Below are 14,349 nucleotides of genomic sequence, written 5' to 3'. Positions count from 1 at the left end.
GAGGGGGGAGCTGCTGTTTGACTTTCAGCAGGAGCTGCAGCACATCCTTATTCTCAAGTCCAACTAACAACACAGGGAGAGCCCAATCTCTCTCTCTCTCTCTCTCTCTCTCTCTCTCTCTCTCTCTCTCTCTCTCTCTCTCTCTCTCTCTCTCTCTCTCTCTCTCACACACACACACACTCACACACTAACACACAGAAGACTGTGTTAGTGTGTGAGAGAGAGTGTGTGGGGGAGACCTAGAGAGAGAGAGGGAGAGAGAGAGAGAGAGAGAGAGAGAGAGAGAGAGGAATCCTATTAGAGAGACAGACCTTGAAATAGAAATCCTGTGACAGTAAAATGAGTGGACTGAGAGGGATCTCATGACAACAGAGAGGGAAAGAGACACGCAGAGACAGAGACAGAGACAGAGAGGAGCGCAGACTGTGCGCGAATCCAATCCTTGCGGAGGAAGCAGGCGGTAGGACCCGGGGGCAACCACAGAACTTAAAAAGCCTTCAGCGGAGTCAAGCTCGCGAAAAACGGAGACGAATTTATGGGAAATCGGGCGACCTTTCAAATAAAAGCCTGTATGGAGATATTAAGCCTACATTAAACGTAGAACAGACCTGCAGCTGTAGAATAGACTCCCTAAAAAATTAAATCTCGCTTTATTATTCTTTGTTTTCATTTTCAGTATCGCCAAAGTTAATGTCACAGTGACGATTTTTCTCAGTTGAACACTTGAAGGTTCATATTTTCACAATTTTTATGAAGGAAAGCACTTTATGTCTGACGTTCAGTGTTTGAAAAGTGCTAAACTTTCCTTTGCATACATTTGTTTCATCTAGAATGTGAGACGGTACATCTTTTATTTAATTCAATAACTCATCTGATTTAATAAGCAAAGAAAATAAACATCCTTCTCTCTTGTTCAATGGTATATAAGCTGGGGGATGGAGTTGAAAGGCTGTAATGTAGGAAGACATATTTTTACCCATATCTTTTCCTGAAATTGTCCGGTTATTCATTTGCGTGACTCTTCTTTAAATCTCATACCTCTCTCGGGGATGATTTATGACTATTCCCTGCTGTTACAATTCAATTTCCATTCTGCTGCAGCTCGATCTTATTTTGAAACTCATGATCGGAAGTTGTACGCGCCGTCCATGCGCCCGTCTTTACGCGGGTGTCTGGCACCCGGTGCGGTGCGCACTGCTCTCCATTCCTCTCCAAGTCAACGTCAGTCTGTCAGAGACCGTCTGAGCGCGCACACACGCACTGTGGCCCTCTCACACACTCTTTGGCATACACGCGGGCACTGACACACAGACGCACACGCGCACACACACTCAGGCTCGCTCCGTCGGACCCGGGAGGAGAGGAAAGGAGAGAGCTCCTGTTTATCTGCCTCCAACTTCTCTCTTGGCTTCTACTCGCGCCGCTCTGTCTCTTCTTGTCCACCAATGCGAGGATTTTATTCCTGTTATCACTGTTATTGTCGCTGTTGTCCCGAACTAAGGAAAACCAGTTTAAGGACCAGACGGGAGTATGTCAAATAATCCGCACGACTGAGCAAAAGAAGAAGAAAAAGAAGAAGAGAAATGGATAAACGGAGTTATTCCCGCATTTTGCCTGCAGCTTTCCTCTACTTTGTACTTTTGGGATTTACTGATGGACAATTTTTTCCAGGTAAAGCGATTTGTTTGTTTCTTTTCTGCTTTTTAAATGTCTCCGGTTCTCTGTGGTTTGGTGCGCTTTAACGATTTCTTTTGGGTCTGAATCGGCAGTAAATGCCACAGCGATGAGGTGGCGAATTTGGGAATTTAAAATGAACATACACCTTGATCTGTGCGTATCAGGGATTTCGGGAGCGTCATGCAGCTACATGTGTGATCGCTGGACTTTGTGAAGGCAAATCATGCCTGAAGTCAGCTTTGAGCCCACTTTGAATCCGTGCGAGCGCGCAGAAATCTCGAAAATGTCTTGACAGGAAAGACCACTTGTCTGTGGAAGTGATTTATGGATGGATTGCTGATAATGGTTGTAGTTTGACTCCTGATTACTCTGGATTTCGCTCATACCGTCATGTCTGAGTCTGTCGCACAGTTCTGCTGCGCGCTCCGGCGGTTTGGTGTGAAGTTTTGGACGTTTCGTGATGTTTTGCTCCGTGAAGCTTCCAGCACGCGTGGATTGTGCGCTGTTAATAGTCAATAAGTGACCTGGATGTTGTGTTTTTTTGTCAGTTACACTCGCTGTCTTTCGCGGTGAACTCGCTGGGTGTTTGGAAACGGGCCGCCCGGTGCGTCTTGGCTCCGCCTGAGCACAAAGCTGCTACCTGACTGTTAAAGCGTCCCCTGATTTATTTTACACGGTGATGAGACTGATGCTCTGAGGTGTGCTGCATCAGTGTGTAGCAGTGCAGTGTGCAAGTTACTCTCATATGATTGAACATATGAACCTTTATAGTCAACTTTAACACGCAAGACTGCTCCAGCGTCTAATTTACACTCTGCGCTCTCGGTGTGTAAATGTGAAAAAATAAAAATCAAAAGCTACATTATTATTATTATTTCTTATGTCAATCTGCAGCTGCTCAGTTTCATCTCTCGGAGCTGAGGCTTCGGGATCCTCACACAGTCCGCAGCAGCATCTGTGCGCGGCAGTCAGGAGCCAGGATCCTCTGGCACTTGTTACGCGCCGCAGAGGTTTGCAGAGTTTGCGGCTTCTCGGTGTTTTCCAGCTTTTGGTCGAATCAATGATGATGATTGTAGATGATCAATTATCAGAAACTGAAGCCTCACAGATATACTGTATAAAACCAGCCGGTTTCAGATTACAGCAGCGCTGACGTGAAGTTTGCTCCCATATAGGCAGCATCCCTCGATAAAACACAGATGTCCCAAATGAAATTCAGGAGATAAAATGGAGATGAAGTCCAGGTGCATTTATTTAGAGATTAAAACATATAACGATTGCTACACAAATACTGAACAACGAAGTCGGAATAAAACGAAGCTGTATCTGAACGATTTGGCTACGACTCTAATCTGATGTTTCGCACGATCTTTGAGTCAAAACCGCCTTTTCTGTCTGTTCTTAAACAGGCTGTGATAAAACATGACACTCGGTTACATTGCAGGTCCGAGTGTTTCCTCTGCCGGAACTCCATAAAGCAGCAAGACTTGATTTTCCAACTTCAGGCTCGATGTACCAGGAAAGAGGTGTTTAAATAAGACATGTTCTGAGTGGACTGCCGCCGCAGCCTGTCGGCTCTGTGTCCGCCTCTCTCGGCACCTTCTGCTTGGTATTCATGACTTGTAAGGCTGCAAAAAGAGGCTACTTTGAAGGGAAGACTGGCTCCAAACACCGAGTCCTCCCTCCCTCTCTCCCTCTGTCTCTGGCTCCGACTCTGCGCTGCAGCGCGGCGGAGCAGCCGTCCCTCTCTCCGTGCGTAATGGTGCAGCGGACGAAACTCCTCCATTGCGCGTTAAGGTGAAGTGAAGTGTGGCCGAGTATGTGCGTGCATGTCGGAATCAAGCCCTAAAAGACGGGGACTGACTGTTCTGCTCCTTGCGTTGAGATGCACAAACATGTAGGAAAGAAAACAGACTTCAGCCCACGTTAGAAACCTGAGACAGAGCTGGTCCTCAGTGCAGACTCACAGTAAAAACTGCAGCACAGCTCAGAAGCGCAGGAGGCGGCCGGGCTGAGGAGAAACTCGGAAAACAATTTTCCAGACTTACATGTTTTTTATTGTTTTACAGGTCAGACTCTGAGCTGTGTGTGCTCTCATTCTGAAATCCACGCTGTCATTACTTGAAAGCAGCTTATTTAATTGGGAGTATGTGTGTTTGTGCAGTGCGCGCGTGCGTGCATGTTTGAGAGAAACTCAGGGAGAGAAGCTGAGGGATGTTTCGCTGACCGTTGTTTGCGCCTGTGCCGTTAGGGGGCGATATTGGTACATCAGATCTACCCATCGTCACTCTCTCTCTCTCTCTCTCTCTCTCTCTCTCTCTCTCTCTCTCTCTCTCTCTCTCTCTCTCTCTCTCTCTCTCTCTCTCTCTCTCTCACACACACACTCGTTCACAGAGCGACCAGAGTGATTCTAATAATCTGTCTTCAAATTCCAAATACTGGATTTTGTTTGTAGAAAATGCGAAGAAACTCAGCTGTAATGATAACAGACTGAGAGCCAGTGATGAAGACCTCACCCTGAATCTGTCTGTCTGTCTGTCTGTCTGTCTGTCTGTCTGTCTGTCTGTCTGTCTGTCTGTCTGTCTCACTGACATCTTGCAGTAGTTGTAACCGCCCTCTCATCCACCCTCATGTCGGAGGTCTGGGTGTGTGATTGGCCAAACAGATGTATTTTCAGATCATGTTGCTCTCATCACTCACTGAGCTAAACTTTTCAGTTAGCATCTCAGGAAATGGACCTGAAACTGCATCTGCATGGCTAGATGTGGTTTTAAGTAGCTAAACTCAACATTTCGGGATAGACACTTATTTGGTTTCTTGCAGTTAGACGAGATGATCGATGCACTCTGATGCGTGTGCAGTAAATGTGGAGCTGTAGCCAGCAGCTGGTTAGCTTAACTCCACATAACACAGCTGGCCTGCCTCTGTGCAGAGAAGTCTGAATGACTGTAGTCGATCTATGCTTGAACCGTAGAAGTGGCCGTTGAACAAATGCTCCCTTGGGTCATTTTGGAAAAGCGCTGACAAATGATCTGTTTTGTCAGTTTGGTACGAGGACCACCTCTGTGTGATTTGGGTGTATTTGCCCTTTAGAAATTCTGTAGTTTTACGGCTTCATGTTCAACAAAGCCAAAGCATGTGTTACTCAAGGCTGTCCTTTTCATCTTCCAGGTGTGTGTGTGTCAGAAAGAGTGTGTGTGTGTGTGTGTGTGTTTTGGGTGCAGCTGTGCTCCCGATTCATGACTTTGAGCTCCAGTGATCGCTAATTGTTGAACATCCGGTCGGGTTTGGAGGTGATGGCTAGGGCGTTGAGGTTTGTGTGTGTGTTTCAGGGAAACCAATTTACAATTTATATGCTGCTTAATTAGATTTCTTTGGCGGTGAGGACAGAAGGGGAAGGAGTGAGAGAAAGAGAGCGAAAGGAGAAAGAGAAATAGATTGAGAGTGAGTCGCTTTCTCTCTCTGCCTCTCCTTGACTTGTTCGCCCGGTGTTGACATGATGGAGGGACGTGGAGAAGTCTTTGGCTTTGATCAAATCAACAGCCTTCAATTCCCCAATTATAGAGCCCTTTATGTGATTAGCAGTGTGTGTGTGTGTGTGTGTGTGTGTGTGTGTGTGTGTGTGTGTGTGTGTGTGTGTGTGTGTGTGTGTGTTGTGCCTCTTATAACTGTGTGACAGAGACAGTGTCATACAAACAGAGGACAGGGGAAGAGTGGAAAGGTAAAGGACAGCAAGAGATAGAGAAGGAAGCACAATGGGGTATGGATGCAGAGCTATGAGAAAGGGATGGGAAATGGTAAGAAAAAGAGAGGATGGAGGGGTGAGGAGAAGGAGATGAGGGAGAGGAGAAAAGTGGAAAGGAAAGGAGGATGAATGGGAAAAGAGTGTAGAACAGGGAAGGAAGGAAGGAGAGAAGGATGTAGGAAAAGCAAGGGAAGGAAGGAAGGTAAGGCGAGAAAGGAAAGATGAGAGGAAGGTGGAGGAGAAGAGAAGAAAAAGGAGGGAGTCGGATGGAGGAGAAAAAGCACAGAAGGGAATGTAGAAAAGAGAGAAGGACCTTGAGGAGGAAGACATTGGAGGCGAGGATGAAGGGAAGACGAAGAGAGGAAGAAGGAGGAGAAAGGACAGAACTGTGGTAAAAGAGATACTCCTGTCGGCCGTTGCCTCGTTCATCACTCCTGTCTAGACGAGATGAGGCAGAGGAGGAGGAAAATGAGGAGGACGAGAAGGAGAGAAAGACGAGAAAGCAGAAGGAAGAGCAAAGGACGAGCGTTTGGAGGAAATGACAAAGGATGACGGGAGGTCGTGAAAAGAAAAAAAATGACACTAAGTTGATTATGTCTCGCTGTTATCGACTGTCTGAGTGGCTATAATTGTTTCCTCTGCTGTGTGTGTGTTCAAGTGTGAGAGAGCGTTATGACAGGATGTCTGTCACCTCATGGCCCGCTCTGTTTAGTATGCCGCCCGTCCCCCCTCGCTGTGTGTGCGCCCGCCTAATCCACACCACTTATTCTATTGGCCTGACTAACTGACAGCCTAATAGTGGGGCATGGTGAGTGCCGGGGCATCGCGCCTGTGTGTGTGTGTGTGTGTGTGTGTGTGTGTGTGTGTGTGTGTGTGTGTGTGTGAGTTTGAGTTGGTCATTGAATGAATGCTAAAGTGGGTAGTGGAGCTGAAAGAGAGAGAGAGGGTGGAAAGAGTAAGAGAGACCAATGATAGAGCGTGCAGTGATATGCACTTAGAGGGGGGAAAGTGTGTGTTTGTGCAGGAGTGTGTGAGGCTGCATTAGTGTCCGGTTACGCGAGAATTTCTTTTGCACGCCACAAAATAAGAGTAAGGACTTCTGTGGGCAAGCTAACTAGCCGGGAACATGCTAGCCACGATAGCCCTCCGAGCTAGCCGGGTTGTGATGCTTCCTTGTGGCCTCGTGGTCGACACACAGACCTGATCTCCCTCTGCGCCCTCCCAAAGCTTGGACCTCTCAAGCTCCTTTTTCATTCTTTACACAGCTATGAGTGTCTGCCAGGGGAGAATGTCTGATAATTTTCCACATATTTTAACGATTATTGCATCTTGCCGCTCTCTTTGACGGCTGGCTTTAAGCCCTCCTTTGAGTGTGGCCGTTCAGATCAGTTATGGACAGTTTTGTCTTTCGACGGGGTCAGACAACACGCTGTTTGACCTTTTTCTTTTCGAGTGTAATGCAGCCCTGTGGACATTTGTTGTATGTTATTTCTCTCTTCTCATGTTTCCTGTCTTTGTGTCTAATATCAACTTTCAAATAAAGGAAAAGGTCAAAAAAGATCTTTAAACCTGCTGGCGCGCTAATCGTTGCTACATCTAACCTGACGATATGATAACAAAGTTTATTCAAGACATGCATTCGCACCATCCAGCCCATCTCAAGACCGTCCTCCTCTTTCAGTCAGAGCCAATATGATATATTCTCCTGTTCTGGACTCTATGACCGTCCATTCCCTCAGAGATCAGCGCTGTCAGGATGCTTAAATGTTGGTCAGAGTCTGAATAAGTTTGTCAAAGTTCATATTCACTTAAAGTAGATTAGAGTCATTTCCTAATAAGTTCAGAAATCAACACGTAGATGGAGATGCATAAAAGAGAAAGAACACTGAGTAACGTCCACATTTGTCCTCACCAAAACTCGTCGCTCTGCATGTTTGTCTGGAAGCTCACGGGCAGTTATCAAAGTTATTTCACTGCAGGAGGCAAACAGCTCTGAGTTCTCCAGTGATGGAATATGGTTTCAGACTGACAGTCACGTCTGCCGCAGGGATGTTTGACAGTTGAAACCGAATGAGATACTATGAGCAGTGAACGATAACGCGGCTTTGAAGAGCACGTCTAATGAAAAACAAGAAAAATGGATATTTAGTGGCCCTGAGGGCAAATTTTCCTGGTGCATCAACGGAGTGCACACAAAACTCAATGACACCAAACGCAGCTGCAGCCAATAAAGACGAGCAGGTTTCACCCATTATTACCCCAGATAATTCTTTGTTAAATGGTCTGAGGATGCTTGGCAAAGTGCAATGTGTCTTTAAATGCAAATATGATGGATGCAGCATGAAAAGTGAGAAAAATCGGTCTCCTCACCTGCAAATGATTTACAGCAGGTACAAACAGCTCAGAGTCTCAGAGGAGCCATTTCTGTGGAAATGTATGAAAAATGGATAAATCACAACTCAAAACATTGACATCAGGGAGGCAAAACTGATGACGTGTGTGGAGAAATAATCAACTGTCCAGCACGAGTGTATCCCTAATGCATATTTTAACAGGGAAACGTAAAAGCACTTTCAAGCTTAAAAACCATTTTCGTTGGCTGTTTTTTGCAAGGCGGAGGAATGTACTATTTCTGTTTTTCACCTGCACGCAGCAGTTTCAGATTTGACAAACCACTGACGGACCGCGCTGTACGAAAAAAGGATTTAATATATATTTAAACCCCACATATTGTTAGAGATGCAGACTGTACGCATGCACGTCACCCGTGAAGGCCACATGTTCACGTACTTGTTTACAGCGTTTCTATCTCTGTGTAAAAGAACCGATGATAAGAACCAAGATCCTTCACTTGGCATTGAAACAGTTTGTGTTCATGTGTTGTTTGTTAGTTTGCTAAACCCAGAACATAAACAGTAAACAACTGTGGATATGCTAACGAGTGCTGGTTCAGACTGAGTTTTAATGCAACTACATACAGACAAGGTTAAAGTTTATTACCGCATCATGCAAGTAAATGTTCCATTTGTGCAAATTTGCATGTATTAGATGTAATTCACTTCCTTCCTTTTAATTCACTAGATGCAGATATATTCCAGTTTGAAGAATAGAGCATTCATGTCAGCAGCCACAGAAGCCATCAACAACGCTTTGCCCAGGCATCTGTTCAGCGGTAATAATAAATAATATACGATAATAAAATATATGCCTGGTGGACGCTTTCATTATAACAGGTTAAAGCATTAATTACAGATTCGTTCATTCCATAACCAGCAGTCTATAAACTATACAGCAGTCACAAATGATACAACAGCGCATCCAGAACCTTCAGCCTTGGACGGGAATAATGGCACAGACGCAATTCAGCAGTTGAATACTAGCAGGCATAAATGAGATGGAAGATGTTTTTGTTTTTTTATCCTGCGGAGGCTGTGAAGTTCAGCCTCGAAAAGCCTCTAGAGAGAGTGAACCGGGACTTTTGTAAAGAGTGAAGCAACACAAAGTCTGTTCCCGTGTTCAGAATGACATTTTCTGACCCGATACCACGACTGAAAGGTTGATTTCAGCTTCAAAAACAAAGCTGTCTTCTCCTCTTGGGTCGCTGAGGTTAAGGTTTTGTTTGGCCATTGTCACAGTAATAACCACCAGCAGGGTCAGCAGGTGATTGAGGGGGGGCGCCATGCCATCCCCTCGCAGCGGAGAGAGTGCAGAGGGGCTCTTTAGTTGGATATGCTACTCTGGTCTGTCTGACTCATTGATCCTTTATCCGACTGAAGTCTGTGTAAGTTAGAATCCATGACCTCGACCGTGACTCTGAAGTATTAGTAGTACTGATACTGCGCTGTATCCGGTGCTGTCCGTGGTGCTGAAGTAGCAGATGTTTGAAACTGCACTCTTTCCTCTCTTGGATCTGTAATATTCTCTTAACTAAATGCTCTATTCTATGCTAAACTGTGTACATTTAAGCTAAATTTTCACAGATTTTGGTGGCTAGAAATCAGACATGAGACTAAAAGTTTGAAGGTTAAACTTCAGAGCTAACTGGGAAAATCAGGGTGGGCTTGTGAACATGGAGCCAACACACGAGTCCTTTCAAATCCTTCTCAAAGTCTCAAATAACAAAACAAACTTGGAGACAAATCAAGAAGCGATTGAGCTGATTAGAATGTCGGAGGTGTAAAACATACACGGCGCGGCACATTAAAAACTTCCTTTCCTCTAATTAAAATAACTGCTGATTAATGCAAGAGGTCTTAATGAAGCTTAACAAGGTTTCGAAGTAATTAATCCATATTTAATAGAATATGTTAGGCGAGAGAGACTGAGAGGCTGCTTAGTCGGCTGAATCAACAAGCTCGAGAGCAGAGAGGGAGGAAGATGGGGGGAGGGGAGGAAACCGGTGAGAGGATGGATGGCAGATAGAAAATAAAGGAGGAAATGAGACAAATAAGTGTGGGTAGCTGGAGGAAGGTAATAAACGGAGTTATGGAGCTGAGCTGAAAGAGAGAGTGAGCGAGAGGGGAAAGAGAAGATATTAGATGATATCTGAGCATCACTTTATTCTCACAGTGGCCAAATTTAATTTATGTCAGACTGTGTGGGAAGTCTTACCCAGAAGATGGATACACAGATGTAGTCAGAGCCGCTCTCAACGGGTCTTTGCAGAAGATTTTATCTAAAAATCAAAGCGTGCAAATCAAACTCTACATTAAGAGGACAGACAGGCCGTAATAACCCATTTAAGCATAATTCTAGTTTATTCTAACTTGCTGGATAACTTACTTACTGTCTTACTCTAACTGCTTAGATCAGGGAATACACGAACATTGAAAGTCCAGCAGGGTGAGAAACACAAGCAGTCAGGTTAGCAAAGCAAATTAGTAAGAAACACACGCAGGAAAATGGTGAAATTATTACCCAAACTGTCTGCTCCTGGTTGATTTTTGGCTCATCATACTTACCGTAGGTGTGCGGACAGATTTCCTTTGAAAACTTTCATCTTTACTTCAAAATAAAGTTTAGATAATGTGTCCTTCGGACTTTGTTTTGATAATAAAGGCCGACACTTGTTACCTGTTTGGTCCAGATCTAAATATCTGAAAAGCTAACATTTTGCACACACACTCACAGGCCCCAGACGACGTGACCTAATGACGTTCTCCAATGTCTCCAGGCTGCAGGAAAAGATGGACAAACACATGCTGTAGACTGACGGCACAGGACAAATAAAATGAGAGAAGTGTGAGTGGAGTGGACAAAAAGTGTGCTGAAGTTGGGAGGGAGAGGGAGGAAAAGTGATTAAAAGAGAATATAAAGTTGGAAGGAATTAAGAAAGACAGAGGTTTGGATAGAGGGAGCTGGAGAGAGCGCAGCAGACAGAAGAAGAGCAAACATCATAATATTTGCCTGGCAGTTGGATTTCGCCTCTCATTATTGACACACACACTCACACACACAGACAAATACATGCACAAGCCAACACACACACACACGCCCTGTCTTGATGAGGCGGTCTGGAGGAGCCAGCCATCTTCTAGTTGTTTACAGACTCTCGTCTAAACACGCAAAGTACACACAAGTGCACACAAATGCACAGATGCACACACTTGACTAAAACAGTGCCAAGTGTACACAACTGTAATCCAGCATCTGCTCACCTTTTCTTTATCGCTCTGTCTTTTTTTAGCCGTGTGATATCCATCCATCCATCCATCCATCCATCCATCCATCCATCCATCCATCCATCCATCCATCCATCCATCCATCCATCCATCCATCACCCATCCGTCTGTCAGTCTCACAAAATTGCTCTTAAGAGCTGCATGAGAGGGAAAACACCTCTGTGTATGTGTGTCTAAAGGTGTGTGCGTGAGCTCAGATTGAATTCTGATAACAGATAATTGCCTGCAGGAAGCGCCGCCTGGTTAAGTGATACAGACAGACGCTTAGGCAGACAGGTGGACGCGCAGAGAGACATCCTCGGCTGGGAAGCGCGGCGGCTTTACCTGTCGCTCCCAGACGGAGGAGGAGGGATGGGAGGAGATAAATGAGTGAGGGAGATTGAGAGGAAAGAGGGAGACGAGGAGGAGGTGAGAGAAAGAGATGAGAGAGGAGGAGAGTGAGAGCGATTGGCCGTGGAGGATAAAGGGCAAAAATGACAAATGATGGGAGAATGAGTGGGAGAAGGTGAGGAGGAGGAGGAGGAGGAGGAGGAGGAGGAGGAGGAATAAAGGTTGCTGATTGTGGAGGAGGAGGTGTAGAAAAGGAATGTGGGAGATCGGAAAGTGAAGAAGGAACTTGGAAGGAGGGAGGGCCGGAGAGTCAAAAGCCTTTTTCATGTATGCAGCTTCTCTTGTCATCCTCATGTTTGAGTAACTGCCCGAGTGGCCTTTCCCACCCCGAGAAGTCAGCCATGAAGACCGATGAGTGACTGATTTAAACATGGAGCATGTCAGCAAATAAAAGGAGAATGTTGTTATTTCTCGTATTGCTGCACCTAAACTTAACTCAAAAACTCTACACTCTGTCTAATAAACGATCGAATTGAACGTAAGGAGATGCATCAGTGAGAGGAAGTGCGAGCATCCCTCGTGCTGCGGGTGGCCGCTAATGAAGGCCTCAACGTTAACTTCCATCATTTATGCAGCTTGAAAGAGTTTTCTGCCTTGGTATGTTTGTGCAGCCCCTGATATGTTGCAGAACCACCGTTCCCAGTGGTCCCGTCGTGTTTGACCAGAGCCAGATATTTAACAAACCATTCTAACAAGAGCTGCAGTGTGTCAGAAAGCCTGTGGAGCCATTACTTCTGCAGACACACGAGCCAGCAAGCCGCCGAAGGAGGCGGAAAGAGCCGCCAGACAAAAACACAGCAGCACAGACAGAGCAGCTATCTATATTTAATCTGCGTCTCTGTCCTTTGTTCTGTGTGAAGAACTTCATGAAGCACCTGTTTGTTACTTAACACGCTATAAATAAACTCACATTAACTCTGACTTGATGGAAACCTAAGAGCAAAAGGCATTTCGACGTAAATAACACACAGCCCGCTGCGCATATTTTTAGACAAAAGCTGAGCACCAGTAAAGTCTTTCCACCAGGCAGAGAAGCAGAGGAGACAGAAATATGGACGTAATATACATTCACAGTGTTGCAGTACTTCGTGCTGGGATGAAAGTCATAACTCGGTGCGTCACTTTGTGTGATTAAATCTGACTGCAAATGGAAATTACTGTTTCTTTAATGTTGAGTTTCTGCTCTTACAAATTCCAAATTAAGGCAAGAACAGAAAGTACTGCAAGATGTGCTTTTAATGTCGCCGACATTTAAACAGTTATCTCTGTAAAACCCGTTAAATCAATATTATTTTAGACGGATATGAATTATCGCCTCACCGGGATGTAAGCAAAGCTTTTTCAGAACATTTCCGTCGTGCTCGTAATAAAGAGTGATGCTGAGGTAGAGTGGGGAATATGAACGACAAGTGGGCGTTCCTGCAAATCTGCTCAAATTTGATGCAAATGTCCTCTCATCGCTCAGCGAATTAGGCAGAATTGAAGAGGCTTTATTTTATTTCGGGGAAGTGCAAGTCAGAGAGCTGCAACACAGAGTGTGTGAAGGGCTGCTGCTTCATCTTCAAGACAATCCCAAGAGTAATATTTTCTACCTTTCTCCGTTAGAATAACTTGTCAGGTAGCTGAAGAGAGTGGAGGTTTGCGTTACAACGCCGCCTCAACCTCCCTATAACCTTATAGAGATAATAGGCTGCAGTGGCTGTGACTGCGAGCTGAAGATAATTGCAGAGCAGATGCTGGATGAGACTTTGTTGATGGCTACCACTGAGTTATGAATCATAGCTGATTATGAATGTACTTTACATCCTCCACAAATTGTACGTGGTGAGATAATGATCCATTAAAACACTCTTAACATGCATGGATCCACACCAAACAGGTGCGCGACCCATTTCGGCTCCAGAAGTGTGGGTCTCTTCATTTTAAAGCCCAGACTCAAGTCCCCGTTAATGGCAGAAATGCCATCAACAGATTGGTACTCTGAATTGTAAAACTTGACTCTCAGCTCCTAAAATGTCCCACTGACTGTGCACACCTGTCCTCGTCTGTTGAACGGGAAATAAATGACGGACAAGTATTAAGTGAATTTTCCAAAAATGGAAGAAGATTAAACAAATCGGTGCATATTTCTGTCGTCTAATCTGAGACTCTTCTCATCAGAAAACTGACGATGTCGGTCGTTCAAATGTCTGAAATGACCTGTGTGTTTACATCTTTCAGAAGAAAAGCAGTGTGATGTTGTTTTGCCACCTTAAAATCTTCTTTTGGAGGAAGTCAGGGTGGAAGTCTCTTGTCTCTCCTGCTTATTTTCGACTCTTTGGGGCTTTTTGTGATAGAGTTATGGAGCGAAAGTCAATGTCTGAACTTGAACAGAGGATGACTGACACAATCTGGTCTTCAGACGTTCTAATGGCACGAAGGCCTTTAAGAGACAGGACAGCAAGTGATGACTGACATTAAAAGCAGAGCATGCAGTTTATCATGTCCATACTCTGCTGCTTCTGGTCTCTTTCTGTTCCATCATGTCCGATTTTCAGCCGCAAGTTGCGTAAAGTCCATCACTGTATGAAAGTAACTTCCATAACTTTTGTTTCACCGCTGCAACTCGACAGAGGCTGCAGCTATTTGAGAGCCCTCGTCTTATTCTATCAGGCTGTCAGTCTGTAGCCCAGAATAGCATGACTGACAAAGGAGCAACGAAACCCAAAGAAACGCAATACCAGCTGCAGCCAGCCGAGTGTGTCGACCCTGTCTGTGTTTCCGAGCAGACATTAACCACACCATGAGAGCAGTCCTTTCCCTTTCTGAAGATTAGAGAGGAAGGAGATAACAAGAGAGAGGAGAAAAGAGGGTGAT

The 14,349-nt window shown here is 45.1% G+C and overlaps 1 protein-coding gene across 12 annotated transcripts in view; it reads left to right on the top strand.

Moving 5' to 3' along the window:
* The first annotated feature begins 1,162 nt into the window (after positions 1-1,162).
* ptprt (protein tyrosine phosphatase receptor type T) overlaps positions 1,163-14,349 on the top strand; it is a 320,800-nt gene continuing 307,613 nt past the window's right edge. For all 12 annotated transcript variants that reach the window (XM_070992933.1, XM_070992915.1, XM_070992925.1 and 9 more), the window contains exon 1: positions 1,163-1,671. In XM_070992933.1, the coding sequence (XP_070849034.1) occupies positions 1,584-1,671 (88 nt within the window). In that variant the 5' untranslated portion in view covers positions 1,163-1,583. The remainder of the gene's footprint in view (positions 1,672-14,349) is intronic.

The sequence above is a fragment of the Chaetodon trifascialis genome, chromosome 3 (assembly GCF_039877785.1).
Source record: "Chaetodon trifascialis isolate fChaTrf1 chromosome 3, fChaTrf1.hap1, whole genome shotgun sequence".
Lineage (NCBI taxonomy): Eukaryota > Metazoa > Chordata > Actinopteri > Chaetodontiformes > Chaetodontidae > Chaetodon > Chaetodon trifascialis.
Note: the sequence above shows the minus strand (reverse complement) of the source record. Positions and strands in the feature narration are given on the sequence as shown.